Consider the following 16,361-nt stretch of genomic DNA (forward strand, 5'->3'; position numbering starts at 1 on the left):
AAAGTGCTACTGACAATATAAATTGATTGTCAATTATGGCATGTTCTAGAGGTCTATGACACTATAATTCCAGCTTCTATATTACACCAGAAATCAAGCTATTAAAATGTTCATCTGCACAGAGATACCGACACTAATAACATGTCCTATTGACACGTGCACAGACAACGGCTTATCATTTGGCTGTGTTTATTGTCAGGGGTGCTCAGTTATCCAAATTTCAAATGGCTCTCTGTTCTCTGACTGATTGGCAAAGAGACTCCTACTCCGAATGTGTGGTGGTATTATCAGAGGAACAAGAAAATACGTTGTTTTCTCCAGAGCTGCTCGACTCGTAACATTTTCAGTGGAAGCTCTAGCAGCAGGTGCTGTGCTATGCAATAGGTTTAGAATCCTGCCATGGGGTATACAGTATTTGAGTAGTTTTGCAAGCTTTCAGTGGAAACTGTCACCTAGTCTGCAGTCATCATAAACAACCTGCTGTTCCTTCCCACGTGTTCAGATTGTTTTCTATCTGCTGGATTTCTTTATTTCCTCTTTTCTTTATTTCTTAGTTGTACATGTGCATGAGGTGGGATTGAAATGTGTCCATCTTTTTTTTGTTTCAATGCAAAAGTATTGTAATAATTAAGGAGATTATGTCTCTAAAGCCTTTTATTTAGGATCAATACCTCATTAATCTGCAGAAAATTGCAAGAGAGAAACACTGAACTCTGCTCTTCCTGTAAGTCACTTCAGTTTTTCCAAATGAAGCACTGTTTAAAAACGCTATACTCCACACACTAAAAATGAACATTGATGTTGCTAATGCATAGCTTAAGATGTGTAATGTAGACTACTTATTGAGGTAGAATCACACAAATAAATTCCCAAGCTATTTCAAACACTGTCTTTCTTCACAGCGGGGTAAAATCACACTTAAAAATGTTGCTGCTTTCATTTATAAATAAAAAATACAGTAACATCCTAATCATGCTGCCAGAGTTTCCTGACAGTCGATTAAACCAAATCAAAGGCTGATGTGTGTTCGTAAAAGCACATAGTCATCTATTTGAAACCAACAGGCGGCCTTCAGAATTCATCTGATGGTGCATGTGTGCCTCTCTGTCTAATAGTTCTACAATTTGTTATGTCAAAAGCTTCCTCACTTCACAATCTTAGTCTGGATGAATTTCAACAGCCAAGTCAATCCTGCTTTGCCCTGGTATGAATATGCATGTCTCTTCTTTGGTATTTATCATTTAAATGACTTGGAAAGAGATGTAAGGATTAATCTTTTCAAAATGCCATGCTTTGGCAGGTGCTTCGAGGTGAAGTATAATAATCGCAACGAGAAATCACAGCATGTGTTTTGTTTTTCATTATGCCTACAATGCAAAGCCTATAAATCAACTGTCTTAGGGCCGTTCTCCCAACTACCTACTGTGTCAGAACTGCTTGGGTTTTCTATATGACGCAGAGCTGGGAGAGTTTAATATGACATATTTACTTGATCACAGTTTCAAGTAAAGTTAAGCCCATCAGCTAAACATCAACCCTGAACATCATACGATATGCTGCACATAGGGGCATGGTGATTGGGAAAGTATTCTCCCTAACTGAATAGATGTTACGCCTCCAGGTTGCTACTTCCTTTGTATTGCAGTATGATTTATAGCCTTCTTAACTTGAATTATAATTAATCTAAAATTGGTGTCACTTTATTAATTATGTACTGCTCTGTGGAGGGAGTATTAAGACAACCCTTTAATCACTCGTTGAATCATTCACTCATCAATCCGCCATACTGTAATGGTTCCAGGCACAGAGATGTGGATTCGCAAGAGGTACTCAGAGGTAAAGTACTTGAAAGCAATCAATCGTTTACTTTGAGCTCAAAGCACAGTTCTGCGACAGGTAATCTGTCAAAGAAGGCAAAGTAAGCAGTCAAGGACCAGACAGGCGAAACCGAGAAAAGGTTGTGGTCAGCATCAGAGGGGCAAGGAAAAAGGAACTAAGGTTGGTTTGCAAGGGTTGCATAATGCATTAGGGTAGGGTCAGGATTAGGGTTATAAGAAGACAACACCAATCATGAGTGACCTTAGTTATTCTGAAATTAGATAATCTTTTGCCAAATGACCAGTATTTGTGTTGCCTAAACATTTAACACTAGAACCGCCAACGGGTACATTTTACCCGCAGCTGTTTCTTGATTATATGTAACTTTTTTTCAATAAAATATTCAAGTCTCCCAGTCCATGACTTTTTCTGAAAGTGTGTTATGTAGCACCCTCTGTTGTGTTTTCAATATGAAGTCAGATTGAAAAAATTGCCATTCATCAGCGCCAGCGGGTAATATTTACCTTATAGAAAATTCAGTGATTTTCGCGCTACTGATCTCGCGCGAAAACATAAACATGACGTGCTGCTTACTGCGGTTCCTTATATATAGATAGATAGATAGATATATATATATATATAGATAGTTATAGATAGATCGATAGATAGTTATAGATAGATGGATTGATAGAGAGATAGAGAGACACTTTGCACATAACTCATGGTCGCAATCTTTTATACTTCATGCAATGCACAAACTAGATATCATATGAAAGCTGAGAGTCCACAGATTCTATTGGTATACGTTTAATCACTGTGCGATCAAAACTCACTCTTAACCCTGTGTTCTAGTATGATAAATAAAAGAACATTGTACCTTGAAAATCAATGCATTCTAATAGCGGGTACATTTTACTCGTTGGCGGTTTTAGGTATACAGCGACCCCTGGCGGTTCTAGTGTTAAGGTCTGTTGCCTAAACCTCAATGAGTTGTTTTGTTTGTGTTTCATTACAATGTGTTACAACATTTAGATTTTTTAGATCTTTCACAACTTACTAACTGCATTTTGGCCCATTTAATGCATTAGAATGGTAGCAAAAATCACTGATTTCATCCGCTGATAACAATTCAATCACTGGCAAGAGTGCTGGCAAAGATGTAGGGGAGATGAACAGGGAATGGGGAACAGGTGTGCTGGTAGGTTAGGGGATAAGGAGATAATATAGAGACACTTGTCACACTTGGACGAAATGACAGTCCTCAATTTGCTCTATGATGATACAAATGTGTAATCATTTATGGATGAAATGCCATGTCCTAACTAAACGTTTACAATTTGTGTTTTTGGAAACAAGTCATTGTTTTTCTTGTCAGGCAGCTTTTTTCTGTCCCTGCCAGGAATTTTAGGAACTGTCTGTGTATTTTCTGATGGGGGCTTTTGGGTCATTACCCATAAGGCTCTCTTCCATCCTGCCAACACATTTGATTACACCAGTAGACCAAAAATAACAGACTCACGGGACCACAAATAAAAGACACAAGGTCTCTTTCTATCTCTAAATCTGCAGAAGAGCCCACACTTACCATTTTACCAATTTGAAGCTCTTAAGCCTTGCTCATTATCAACACCCAGTCCATATCAGTGTATGTCTGAGTTTGTGTGTCTGCTCTGCTTCAGTTGAATGCACTATCTTGATAACTTGATATCTGCGGCTGGGCTTTTTATCAGCCTATACACCTGGGATAATGTCTATATTAGATACTTTAACACCTAAAACCTTCATGTGCAGCATTCACTACTAATATAAGAAGTACAGTAGTTTGCCCCTATGCATTTAGCAAAGTGGAAAGTAGGTGTGGGAAAGTAGGGGTCTTGGATGGGCATAGAGCAAACAGTCACATACTTAGAAATACAATTCACCCTTTATCAGTGTTTCCCTAACCTTCCATAACCTACATTTTTAGTTTCTTAGCCTTATCCGTGCCTTAACCACTCACCCCAACCCTAGCCCTTACTCCTTACAATAGTCCTTCCTTTCCTAATCATAAACATGTATATAGGTGCCATGCCCAGAGACGAATGTTCTTGACTGGCAGAATGGTTGGTTTCTTGGAATCTCTGAGCCTTCTACAAAATATGTGGCCTTCCTAAACATAACTTGATCAACTGTTGCAGAGAACATTTGTGTTCAACAGAGGTAGAGAGCTCAAAACACTATTCACTAAAGATGTCCCACTCAACCAGGTCACTTGCTGGGATTCTTGAATGTTAAATGATGATGACCTACTGTACTGTAACAGGACCATAATAAGACTTGTAGAATACATAATACAACAATGGAGGTTTAATTACACACGGAAAGATTACTCAGTATTTGTTTGCGAAAAGTAACACAAACTATACAGCATTGCTTGACAATGACGTTAGAGAGGTTCATACTGTATGGGGGGTGAACAACTTTTGTGTGAGGCAAGGTATTAGGATAAGAACTGAACTGAATATCAAGAACAAAGCTTTAAAGGTGGGGTAGGTAAGTTTCAGAAACCGGCACGAGTGCACTAACATTTGAAAGTACACAGCCGAAAAGAATCCGCCCCTTCCTTCAGACTTCCTTACAGAGCACCTCCTCCAACACACATGAACGCGCACATGACGTCAGCAGACTGGTGAAAGTGGCCGCCTGTTGCTGGCGAGTCATTGAAGTACTGCTGCAATGCACGCCCAATGAGGGCACGCCCAATGAGGGCACGAGGTACATTTGTGCGTGCACGAGATGGAAGGCTGACAGACAGGGCGGCAATCCAATCCGTTTAGCCGGCCCGGCTAAACGGTTGTACTTTTTACAGTATTACGCTTCCACAGATGACATTTTTTATGGATGTTTTGTCAAAGCACTTAAGATATTCATTGCTATCGGGATGTTAAGAGCATTCCATGGAATATAACAAAAAGTGTATCTCGAGCCGGTTTCTGAAACTTACCTACCCCACCTTTAACTGACCCAATTGTATGTGCTAGCTAGAGTATGACTCTCCCATTTCTCTCAGTTTGTTTCCCCCTCCCAAAATAAGCTTTCTGCTCCCTTACCTCTTTCTCTCTGATTACAGAAACTGCAGGAGGTCGATGAAGCAAGGGACTCAATTGTGAAGTTGTACCTACCGAGAGTCACACTCCTTTGGTTTTTTCACCACCACATTTCCTGGCCTATGCCTACCATCAAATTCAATCCTTTGTTCCTCACCTTGCACTCAACCATATTCAATCACACCACTCAGACCTTCTCATTCTTCACCCCCTGAACCTCTTTCACCTTACCTTAAACTCCAATAAACTAATGTCCATACATACAATATATGCCTTGCAACAGGAAACATGAGCAGACAGAAAATCAAGTTTTAAAAGGGTTTCCAATGGTTGCTAAGGGAGCTGAATCAGCAGCAATCACACACATATGGACAACACTCTGCACAGAGACTGTTCTAAAAGCTGATAATGCTTAGGACTGAAAAATGAGAAAACCGGTTGGACATCTTAAATTAAATTATTTCAGTCTTGACATAATCTGTCAAAAATACAATTCTCCATCATATTAATAGCATTGTTTTGTATAATTTACATTAATAATAATAAATATAATTGTAAACCCAACTTTCCTGGTAGCTATCACATCCATACAGTGTAGGGCAGTGGGTGGAAGCCTTTTACAGTTTAGCGCTTTTGCTCATTATTTATTTGATATACAAAAAGAAGAAAACAGGTTTTTCATTTTGGGGTACAATTAAGCATGGAATGGCTCAATAATTAAATAGTTTCAGTGGATAGAAGAAGCTTGCATCTGTTGTAAACAAAAAACGAATAGTTGAGAGATATATTATTGTTTAAAAAAAAATCTTATTCAGGAATTGAGCCAAAGAGAACAAGGGAAAACTGATATTTCTTGGCACAAAGGGAGTTGATTATTTTCATTTCAACACATACAGGAAGTAAACATCACTGCAGGTCCCAGTAAACCTGTCAGGATCAGTCAACATGTGCATCAGAGATTTGGGGATAAATGTTGTGTAGGGCACAGATACTATATTCTCTGAGTATGAATTTATTTGAGTTCATTTCCTTTGCCTTGAGCTTTTTCCCCCATAACCCGATGTCCACATGGGACATTGTAGTGAGAGTAGTGTTGCTTTCTTTGGTTAGGTGTGTGTATTCTAAAAGCTGCTTATTCTAAATAATGCAATTGTTTATGTATTTTGTGTACCACGTTTCTCCCCACACATTCCAGTGCATTGTTACCCAGCTTACTGTCCCTAGACACTTGATTTGTTGTTGATGCACTCATAGTTCATCACACCACCCACACTTACACACATTCACATGCATGCTACAGCTGCACAACTAAAGAGGTTTGATTTTGCCAGCAAAAAACTGGCAAACCATTAAATAATACACTTGAAAGCGTGGCTCTGGGTCAAGGCTAAAGTCAGGCTGTTTCTGACAATCATTAAAGTAGCCACTGTTGGCACCAACGTAGTGGTCTTCATTACACAGAAGCACTGACACACATACACCCAGGCAAAGGCCCAGAGGTACACAACACATACACACAGCCATGCAATCAGGGATCAGAGAGTGTAAGAACAGTGGAGTGTTGAAGCATCCGGGAATAGAACATACAAGGAGACTGTTTTTACTTGGCAGGAGAATGTACAGGACTGAGCTTTAAGGCCCTGACACACCAAACTGACACCAAAGAACACGTCCCGACGGACCCGATTGTTGTGTCGCCTCACGTCTCCTGCGTCTTGGCCAAAAAGTCGCACTGGAACACACCGCAAAGACTTCAGCCGACGGCCAAGTAGCACGTACGCACTGCGCATGCGTGAGTGGCAATGACTGTCCTTACCAGCAAGCGGCGGTAGTGTGTATTCGTCATTCAAAAGAGGCAACCGGAAGACAGACTGCGTGTATACAAACAACAACTAGCGTGCGTTCCATTTTCACTCTCATCCATCACAGACTGTTTCACAGACTGTTTCACATAATGACTTATAATCGAAAACATGTTTAGTGCGGTACTGGAAAATGAAAAATAATAGCCGTCTGTGTGTGCCTTCTTCACTTCCGTTTCGCTTCTCATGCACTGATTCGCTAAGCTGAACAGCCAATCAGAGTGAAATATTTTGCCGACAGCCTTGAATCGGCGGAGGAAGGTGTCGGCACGGCCCAAAAGACACGACGGTGCGGGACACACCCATCTGAGTAGGGCGACAGGACGCTCATTGACGGCCAGACATCTATCGACGGCCGAAATTGGCTCGGTGTGTCAGGATCTTTAGAGTGTCTACCATATCACCGAGAAATGATGTAACCCTTTCCTGTCTTATAACTGATATGGTTTATTCTTTGCTTTTATCATTTATCAACGGTTAAGAGGCTCAAACACAAAAAGGCTCTGTAGTAAGAGTGGTTTATCCTGTTACAAGGAGAGGTTTACATGTAGGAATTTAAGGAATTACTGGGAAATACTAACCAAAGTCACATTTTCAACAGTTATATTTGATGGTATCTTCCCACAGAGATTCCTGTTTTAAAATAGCTTCCCTGTAGATAGTCATTCTATAACTAATGACTCAATAAGCACATAAATAAAGATTTAATTTAGTGCTAAAACCTGAAACAACTTGAAGACCTAATTGTTGTTGATTTGGCTGCCAGTATAACAGTCCTCACATCTGCTTAAATGGAAAACATCAGGATAATTGGTTGGAATTAGAAGATGAGTTTACCCTTGGACATTGCTTTGGTTCTCCAATCCCATTACAAAATCAAAGTATATTACACTATTGGTAATTAGAATGAAAGCTTATGCCTTTAGTGGAGGGCAATATCATATACACTTGTATTATATAAGACAATATATGGGATTCATAGAGTGGTAGCAAATTAAATGTAATGTATCTAAACATCTCTTATATTAGTCTTGAGCTGCTTATAGAAATATGTTTTTTAGCATCTAACTATGTAAAACACTTTGTGGAACACTCTACTATTAACCTTTCTAATTCTAAAGGGCCCTCTGGGTTTTGAGATGTATTCCTACATTGCAATAAAGGGGTCGTTAATTATGCTAATGATTATGACCTTGTTACAAATAACTAGTATTCATCAGACTGAAACTGGTTTTAACTGCACGTTTGTGCATACAAAAAAAAGGTGAATCCCACTTAAAGCACTTGCACAATAAAACCATACTGGAAACAAGTGAGTGTTTGAAGATATAAATAGAAACGTGTTCTTGAATGAGATCCATTGTATGTCTGTAACGCATAGGGGATGTAACACACAGTGCACAAGGTTTATTAGAGCTTTTTGGCTGAAAACTACAGCCTGCTGTTGGAAAGTTTGATAAGATAACATATAGTATAGTATATATTAGTATCAATATCAAATAACACATACGAGTAGGACATTAGGCCAAATGTAGGTTTTAACGAGAGCTGTTGCACAGAAACCAAGCTGTTTTTCGTACTTTGTTGGATGTCACACTGAAGTCAGATCCCCTGCTGATAATGCTCATCTCTTATTAGAAGAGTAGGGCATAGTACATTCATTTCTACAACACTATTGCCTTTGACTTTACAAAAGCGCTCACTCTGAAGCAGTATATCAATGAAATGTGTGATACCTCAAACTTGGGATTAGGTACAGTCTCAAGGACAAACACAAATGACTAGAAAGTCTGCCCTGAGCCCTCCCTTTGACTTCTTTTTAAAACAGATTACAGATCAGTGCTGATTTTCCGAAAAGGTAAAGGATGGCTGGCCAGGGACTGTATTCTTTTTTGACTTTACGTTATATTACTATTTTTTCGTACTAGACAGTGTGCCCACAAGCCTGCCCTGTGCCCAAAAACATTTGAAAAGTAGTTGCGATCATCAGTTCAGCAGAAGTAGTATCTGCTATTGAATTATTAACACCTGAAGTGATACAGTCCACAGGAGATTGCTTCAGAAGTATGATGAGTTTTCTCCATGGTCTAAAAGAACAATGGGAACAAGGTAGTTAGCCACCCCACCATGAAAACGCTGACTCTGACAATTCAAGGGAAATGACCCTGTGAGCCAATTGTGATTTGCAAGTGACCCTTGAAAACTAGGATGTAAAGAATATGGTAATTCAGAGCTACTTTAAAAAGTAATGTTTAGGCATTCATCAAGACATCTAAAAATATTCTGAATTGAACAAAATGTTCTGTCTGATCTTTTTTTTATTTATAATTATTTCTTATCCAAAAATCAAGAATCAATTAATATGCAATACAGCAGAGACTTAAGGTGAGACCTTCCCTACCTTCAGAAGGTACGCTTCAGCTGATTCAAAATGCTGCAGCTCGTGTACTAACCAGAGTTAGGAAAAGGGACCACATTACTCCTGTTCTGGCTGCCTTACACTGGCTCCCTATAGAACACAGGATAGAATTTAAAATTCTTCTTCTCGCCTACAAAGCCCTTAATGGGCAGGCGCCATCTTACCTTAAATAACTCATTATACCCTACTGTCCTACTAGGGCATTGCGTTCCAAGAATGCAGGGTTGTTGGTTGTTCCTAGAGTCTCTAAAAGTACAATGGGAGCCAGAGCCTTTTCTTATCAAGCTCCACATTTGTGGAATCAGCTTCCAGTTTGTGTTCGGGCGGCAGACACCCTATCCGTTTTTAAGAGTGCGCTTAAGACCTTCCTTTTTGATAAAGCTTATAGTTAGGGCTGATTAGATTCAGCCCCTAGTTTTGCTGATATAGGCGTAGTTTGTCGGGGGACATCTTACTTCTTCCTTCTCTCTGTCTATACCTGTGTACTCTCATGTTCCGATTAACCCAGCTTCCCCAAATGTCTTTCTTTTTGGTGTCTATATACGCCGGGATTCGGAGTCATGGATGATCCTGCGGTCCTGTGTCCTGGATCGCGAGCCCTGGATCTTGAGTCGTGGCTGTGGTCCTGGATCATAGGTCCTGGATGGATATCCTCATGGATTCATCTTCCTATTATACACACATGCATTTCCAAACATTTGGACTACCTATGTTGCAAATGTATTATCTTTTCAATTTACACACGGCATCTATTGCACGTCTGTCCGTCCTGGGAGAGGGATCCCTCCTCTGTTGCTCTCCCTGAGGTTTCTCCCATTTTTCCCTTTAAACTGTGGGTTTTCTCCAGAAGTTTTTCCTTGTACGATGTGAGGGTCTAAGGACAGAGGGTGTCGTATTGTCATACTGATATTCTGTACAAACTGTGAAGACCACTGAGACAAATGTAACATTTGTGATATTGGGCTATATAAATAAACATTGATTGATTGATTGATTGATTGATTGATTGATTGATTGATTGATTGATTGATTGATTGAGAAGACTCTCTACACACAATATTCTAGACAGTGAAGATAAAACATACAAGTACATAATCGATTACTGATTCAGTGAAAATGAATAGATCCATAAGGTAAACAGAGCTTTAATATTAGCATTCTTCCTGAAAGTAAGCTGATCCTTTGTTCAGCTGCATTTTTGCAACAACTGTTATAGTTAGAGTTATCTTGCACTAATGTTTTGCACATTATATGGACAATCTGCACATTCTATGGACAATCTTGCACTAATGTACATTCTCAAAATATTGAAGTGACTGTTATTTTGTATATATTGATTTTTGTGTTTTTATTTAGGTCTTAATGTGTGCACATGTAAACATGTGTCTTTGACCGTGTATATATACATATTTGTACACATATTTGTATATTTGTATATACATTTGTTTTTATATTCGGGATTGTGGGAAATGGTATTTCAATCTCTCTGTCTGTACACACAAACTGGAAGATTGACAATAAAGTTGACTTTGACTTGACTTTTGACTTTGACTAGTTAATGTGTGAGCATGAAAGAGAATGACAGGGAGTTAGTGAGTATATAGGTAAAAGAGGTTGACTAAAACTCAAGATTATAAAGTAACCATATCAAATTAAAGCCACCTCTTAAACAGCAATTTAGACACATGTATGTCTTTTGTTTTGGTTGATAAAGGTTAGTATTTGCCAGGAGTGGCAGTAAGGCTCTCCCTTCTGATAAACAGAGCGGATACTCAGCTTTGAAGCTCAGCAAAAACTATGCATCTTACATGTTGTTTAAGGTACAGAAGCATAATCGCTGTAGAGAATGGGGATCTCTTGTCCATATCCAATATGGTCATGTAGCTAATAAGCAAATGTTTTCCCATTAATATTGAGTGTTACACTGATCCCGATATTCACTGGATTTGTAGTGTTCACTGTTCACTGACCACCTCCTGCTCCATCACGGCATATGTGTCAACCATCAGCAGCTGTGTGCGTGGCTCACAAGCCATCTTCAAAGGGAATTTTAATCATATCATCAGTGGAACCACATGTTCAACAGTGTTACCTTTGCTATGGTCTACTCCACACTAATCCTAGTTTTATCCTTGCCTATTGAAAACTAAAAACAACATTTGGATGCAGATAGGAGCCTGAGAAACCAATCAGGGTGATTGATTCCTTCCAAATGTTAATATAAGAAGCAGTCCTGTTAATATTGTAGCATACATCAAATGCTGTTAGTACAGACATTTCATTTGCCGGATCACCATATTAGATATTTTGAATATGCCATGCTAATGGTTTGTACTCAAATAGTTTATACAATTGTTTATAGACTTACTTACAGCTTTCCAGCCCATCCTACAACCCACTCTGGTCCCCCCCAACATGTCTAAATTGAGATGTATCCCATTGAGTGGTGATAATTTTCTTTTAAGAAATAATATTGATAATAACCATAATAATTGTTTTACTACCAGAGCCCTGCGAAACAGATACAGTCACAATCATACAAACACTGTGCGCTATATTACAAATCTTTGTAACACAAACTAATTGGCAATATGTATAACACTCTTTTTTATATCAATTTTTTGTTTTGTTTTGTTATATCCAATTGAAAATAAATAAATACATACCTTATTTTCCGTCTATCCCTGTGTATTTTATGTCACAACGTGTGTTTATTTCTACTGGCTTTTGTGCCAATTCATAAAATGTTCTGACAGTGGGGTATTTAATACTTGTATGACAGCCATGTATTACAAAAATATACAACTTTCAAGGAACGAAGATGGCCCCTTCTGAATGTAATCAGTTTTAAACAAGATGCTTATACTGAAACTTCTTCTTGTTTGCCACAAAGTATATACAAAAGCTATAGGTAGGACTATAGCACTGGATGCATTGTTGCAAAACTCACTGCACACCAAGTGTTGCAAAATTAATAAGGTTATTAAGGCTAAGAACATTACCCAGAATTATTTTAGCAGTGTGCTTGAATGTCCATGAGGATTTTTGTTCCACCAATAACCATCATCAGATTGATTAGGGTATGCGTTTCGATTACCACTTCAGCTTCACTTCTGTACTTTTTGTTCCGGGTAGTTGTTAGAGGGGTGAGGTTGGGATCAGTGTTGCCAGACATGGTCCATCTACAGCCTGGTAAGATAACCCATTCGCCATGAGACCGAGATTCAGTCAGGCAGAACAGACATATAAACTACTGCAGCATAAAGCAAAGGGTCATCCCGGCCAACTGCTACACACAGGAGGTGAGAGTCTTGGCAGGGTGGTGGATGGAGGTGGTGACAGTGTGTGTTCAAGTGTGTGTGTGCATAAAATACCTTAGTGGACCTTTTCTTTTTGTCTGTGTGTGTGTGCACAGACTAAAGTATACTTGAGAGGTTGTGTGTGGTGTGTGCCTGTGTGTGTGTGTGAGTGTGTGTGTGTGTGTGTGTGTGTGTGTGTGTGTGTGTGTGTGTGTGTGTGTGCGTGCGTGCGTGCGTGCGTGCGTGCGTGCGTGCGTGCGTGCGTGCGTGCGTGCGTGCGTGCGTGCGTGCGTGCGTGCGTGCGTGCGTGCGTGCGTGCGTGCGTGCGTGTGTGCGTGCGTGTGTGTGTGGGTGTTATAGAGCCTTACCCTTTAGGTGGATCTTATTTTCCGGGCTGTGCACCAACACCGAGCTAACTGAATCCAAGCTGTCGTAGTTACTGCAGCCGAGAGGGCCCGTCCTTGTTTCAGTTACCTAGGAAACAGAAGAAGGACAGATATTTTTTAAATATATGATGTTGTTTTTTTAATTTGCCACATTTAGCACTGCATGAGGAAGTTGTTTTTTTCCCCATTTCTGGCAGTAAAGTACACAGCTTGTGTGAAGGCAGGCAGAGGAGGACTGGATGTGGCGGAGCCCCCTGACAGCAGGGAAAGGTGTCGCCATCTTTTGCTTCCCTCCCACACCTGCAGCCACAGCTACCTGCAATGTGGTGGCTGTCTCGTGGAGACCAGTGGAAAGGAGGAAGAAAGCAAGCACAGGTTCTTGAAAAGGAAAATGTAAACTTTAAAGAGACACAAAGGGAAGGTTGCATTAAGTCTGATGCCTTGTTCTGGTTTAAAGAGTGGTTGCAAGTGTGTGTTTGAAAGCACCCAGATCTGTATATGCATCTGATATTCAAAAGGTAAGATTTTAAAGATGTTGCCAAGATGTTGGAGCAGGCATTATGATTTTGGATTCTGGGTGGCCACACCACAGGCAAAGCTACAGTACATACAGTATGTGTTGTTTAATTTACAACCACGAGAGCAAAACACTATTTGTTTTTCGAACTAATGGAAAATGTAAGCCCCTATAACCACTATTCCCCAAACCTTTGACATGTTTTATGTATCCTGTCTTCACGCAATATGTTCAAATAGTAGACTCATTTTAAAGTATGTCATGGACAGTATATTTCACCCAGAATCCAGGAAAATATTCATTGTATTATGCAATATCTGTTACGCAGCTAAAAAGACAGATTATTCCCCCAGGAGATGGTGGAGACCAAAAACAGAGCTAAAAGAGAGTGAAAATTGCATACATAAGGTGAACACTAACATGTCGCTCCATTTCTGCTGGATATGTATGTGGGAACTGTTTCCTAACAAGTGATAAGTCAATAATGTACTTTTTTCAACTGTCCCAAACTGGCCGACAAAATGTTATGGGTTATGGGTTATGGGATAAGGTTTAGGCACAAACATGATTTAAATTAGGTTTAGAACAATAACAAGATGAGCAACAAACAGAGAGGTGGATGAAAAAGTTATATCATTGTTAAGTGACTCCTGCTGCTTGCTATCCTTGGGAAAAAAACAGAAAAAATGTGTATATGTATGCCTTTTTATAACAATCTCTCATCTGCCCTCACTCTGCCATTCTGTCTTTCTGTAGACAGTTACAGTTGGTTTCTGATTTGTGTATTTTAATTTCACAAATGACTTAAACCAACTTACTGAGCTGAAGAAATGTGATTGATATATCTGCTGTCACTTCAAAGAAATATTCATTACAAATCAAACATCTCACCATAAACCTCATTAGTATATTACAAAAAAGACAACCTTCTTGACATGTTGTGAGCATGCTCAACTACTATACAGTATACGACTTCAAGAAAAAATGAAGTGCAGACAAAAGAGAGAAGCGCAGAGGATGACATATACAAGTCAAGTATATAAAGAGACAAAGGGTATGAATGTGGGCGAGAATGATATGTTCAAAGATCAAGCTTGAGACAAAAAGAACATGATGATTAAAGACTAAAGACAGGAAGGGGAAATAAAGAGAAATAACTTTGAGAATGAATGAGCAAGGGTACAGCACATATTTTATTTCCAGAGTGAGTGCTTTAAGATAGTACAATTAGCCTTATAAGATGGATATAGCCTCTGGCAAAGCCATTTTCCAGCTAAATCACACTCTTTGGCAAATGAAGCAATCTGTGCGCACTTGCCATCCTTAAAATACCCCTGTTCCTCAATTCTACACACTGTTCCTTGCATTGAGATTGCATCTATTATCAAAAGACATGGAAGTTAGCCTTCAAGGCGCTACAAAAAGATACATATCTCAAACATCTTTCAAAAATCTCAAAGAAAGAGAGAAATCACTGAGATTTGGTTAAAGATTAGCGGAACATAAAGGCAATAAGCAAAGAGAGCTTAGTGGAGGGGAGAGAGGCTGTGTTGGGTGTTGTTCAAGATGTGAGTGAAGATAATCTTTGCTTTGATAATTAGAAAAGACTCCACTGTTGCATCTCAAAGTTGTTGTTGTATCGACAAAATGAGTTCTCTTTTAAAATAAAAGTCAGCCTCTTAAAGTCTGATCAGACTGAACTAAGGGGGAATTTCTGAGGCAGCCTGTTGCTAATAAAGTCAATGCAAAGATGCAAGTGGATGCTAACAGGTGCTAACAGGTGCATATTTGTATAAAGTATCACTTTAATACAAGAAGTCCATGAGTCTTTTTCTTTTTTCTCATGTTAAATCTCTATCTTACTTTAAAAGTGTTTATTCCCTTAGTCTACACTTTACATTTTACTTGTTTTCTTTGAAGAAAACATGAAAGCAGAACACTAACTTTACACTGTGTTACACCCAATGTATGCTGGGCTTGTTTGTTACTAATGTGAGGAACTTCAATGATAACCCACCTGAGAGCTTCCACCCCCGTCTGTGCCTTTGTTGAAAACTCCCAAGAGCTCTTCACTGAGTGGATCATTCAACATGGGCCATTTTTGTTTTTAATGTGTATTCAACATGGTGCATTATTCAAACATGGCAGGAACTGTGTGTTTTTCTCATGACCCCAAACACTTTGTTTTACATTCCCTTGTGTGTTTCAACAGCCAAAGTATGACAACTGATTTAAACAATTGTCAAACAAAACATATATTCTATTTACATTGTTATGCTCATGTAACCTCTTCATTGATGTGCATTGTATCAAAAATATGGCACTGATGGTCTTGTCCTCTCTTGAAGTTTTAACTAGAATAGGAGATATATATATAATAAGGAAAGCCTGGGTTCTAAGAGTGCTATGCATGTAACAAAGACAGACAGCTGACAAAGAAAGAAATATACAGAATTATGTGAATCAAATGTGATGAGCAATGACGAATGTATTACTTTGTCCCATTGCATTCCAAAAAACAAACTGCTAGATTTACTACTATAGTGATTTATTCTGTTATATGACAGCATCAAATACAAAGTAAACATCATAAAGTAATATTGGAGATTTAAGTGAGACCAAAAGTTATGGAGATTTAGTTCTAAAATTACTATTACTATTTTCAGGAATATAAAGCTTTACTTTTCGTTTTTATATGGCTATATACTATAGTGGTCAATAAAACATCTTAATTTGCACAAAACGTTTTTTACTACAACATGATGAGGTTTTATAGAGGAGCAAAGTATCTGGTTGCAGTTCCCTGCTGATTCTGGCTCTTAAAAATGGCAGGGCGGTGAAAGAAACATCTTACACAGCCAGTTCCTCTCATTACTAACTGAACATTTCACACAGGTGTTACAGATGGATTTATCTTTCTCTCATAGAACGGTAGTCTGCACTAAATGTGTGATAGAGGTTCCGCCACTTTATT

General features: G+C 39.0%; 1 protein-coding gene across 1 annotated transcript in view; it reads right to left on the reverse strand.

Annotated features, from left to right (window-relative positions):
- Nucleotides 1-16,361, reverse strand: part of brinp2 (bone morphogenetic protein/retinoic acid inducible neural-specific 2) — a 207,182-nt gene that overhangs the window by 38,952 nt on the left and 151,869 nt on the right. Inside the window, exon 5 of the mRNA XM_034196280.1 lies at nt 12,853-12,958. Within this exon, the coding sequence (XP_034052171.1) occupies nt 12,853-12,958 (106 nt within the window). The remainder of the gene's footprint in view (nt 1-12,852; nt 12,959-16,361) is intronic.

This window comes from Gymnodraco acuticeps, unplaced genomic scaffold (genome assembly GCF_902827175.1).
Source record: "Gymnodraco acuticeps unplaced genomic scaffold, fGymAcu1.1, whole genome shotgun sequence".
NCBI classification, from domain to species: domain Eukaryota; kingdom Metazoa; phylum Chordata; class Actinopteri; order Perciformes; family Bathydraconidae; genus Gymnodraco; species Gymnodraco acuticeps.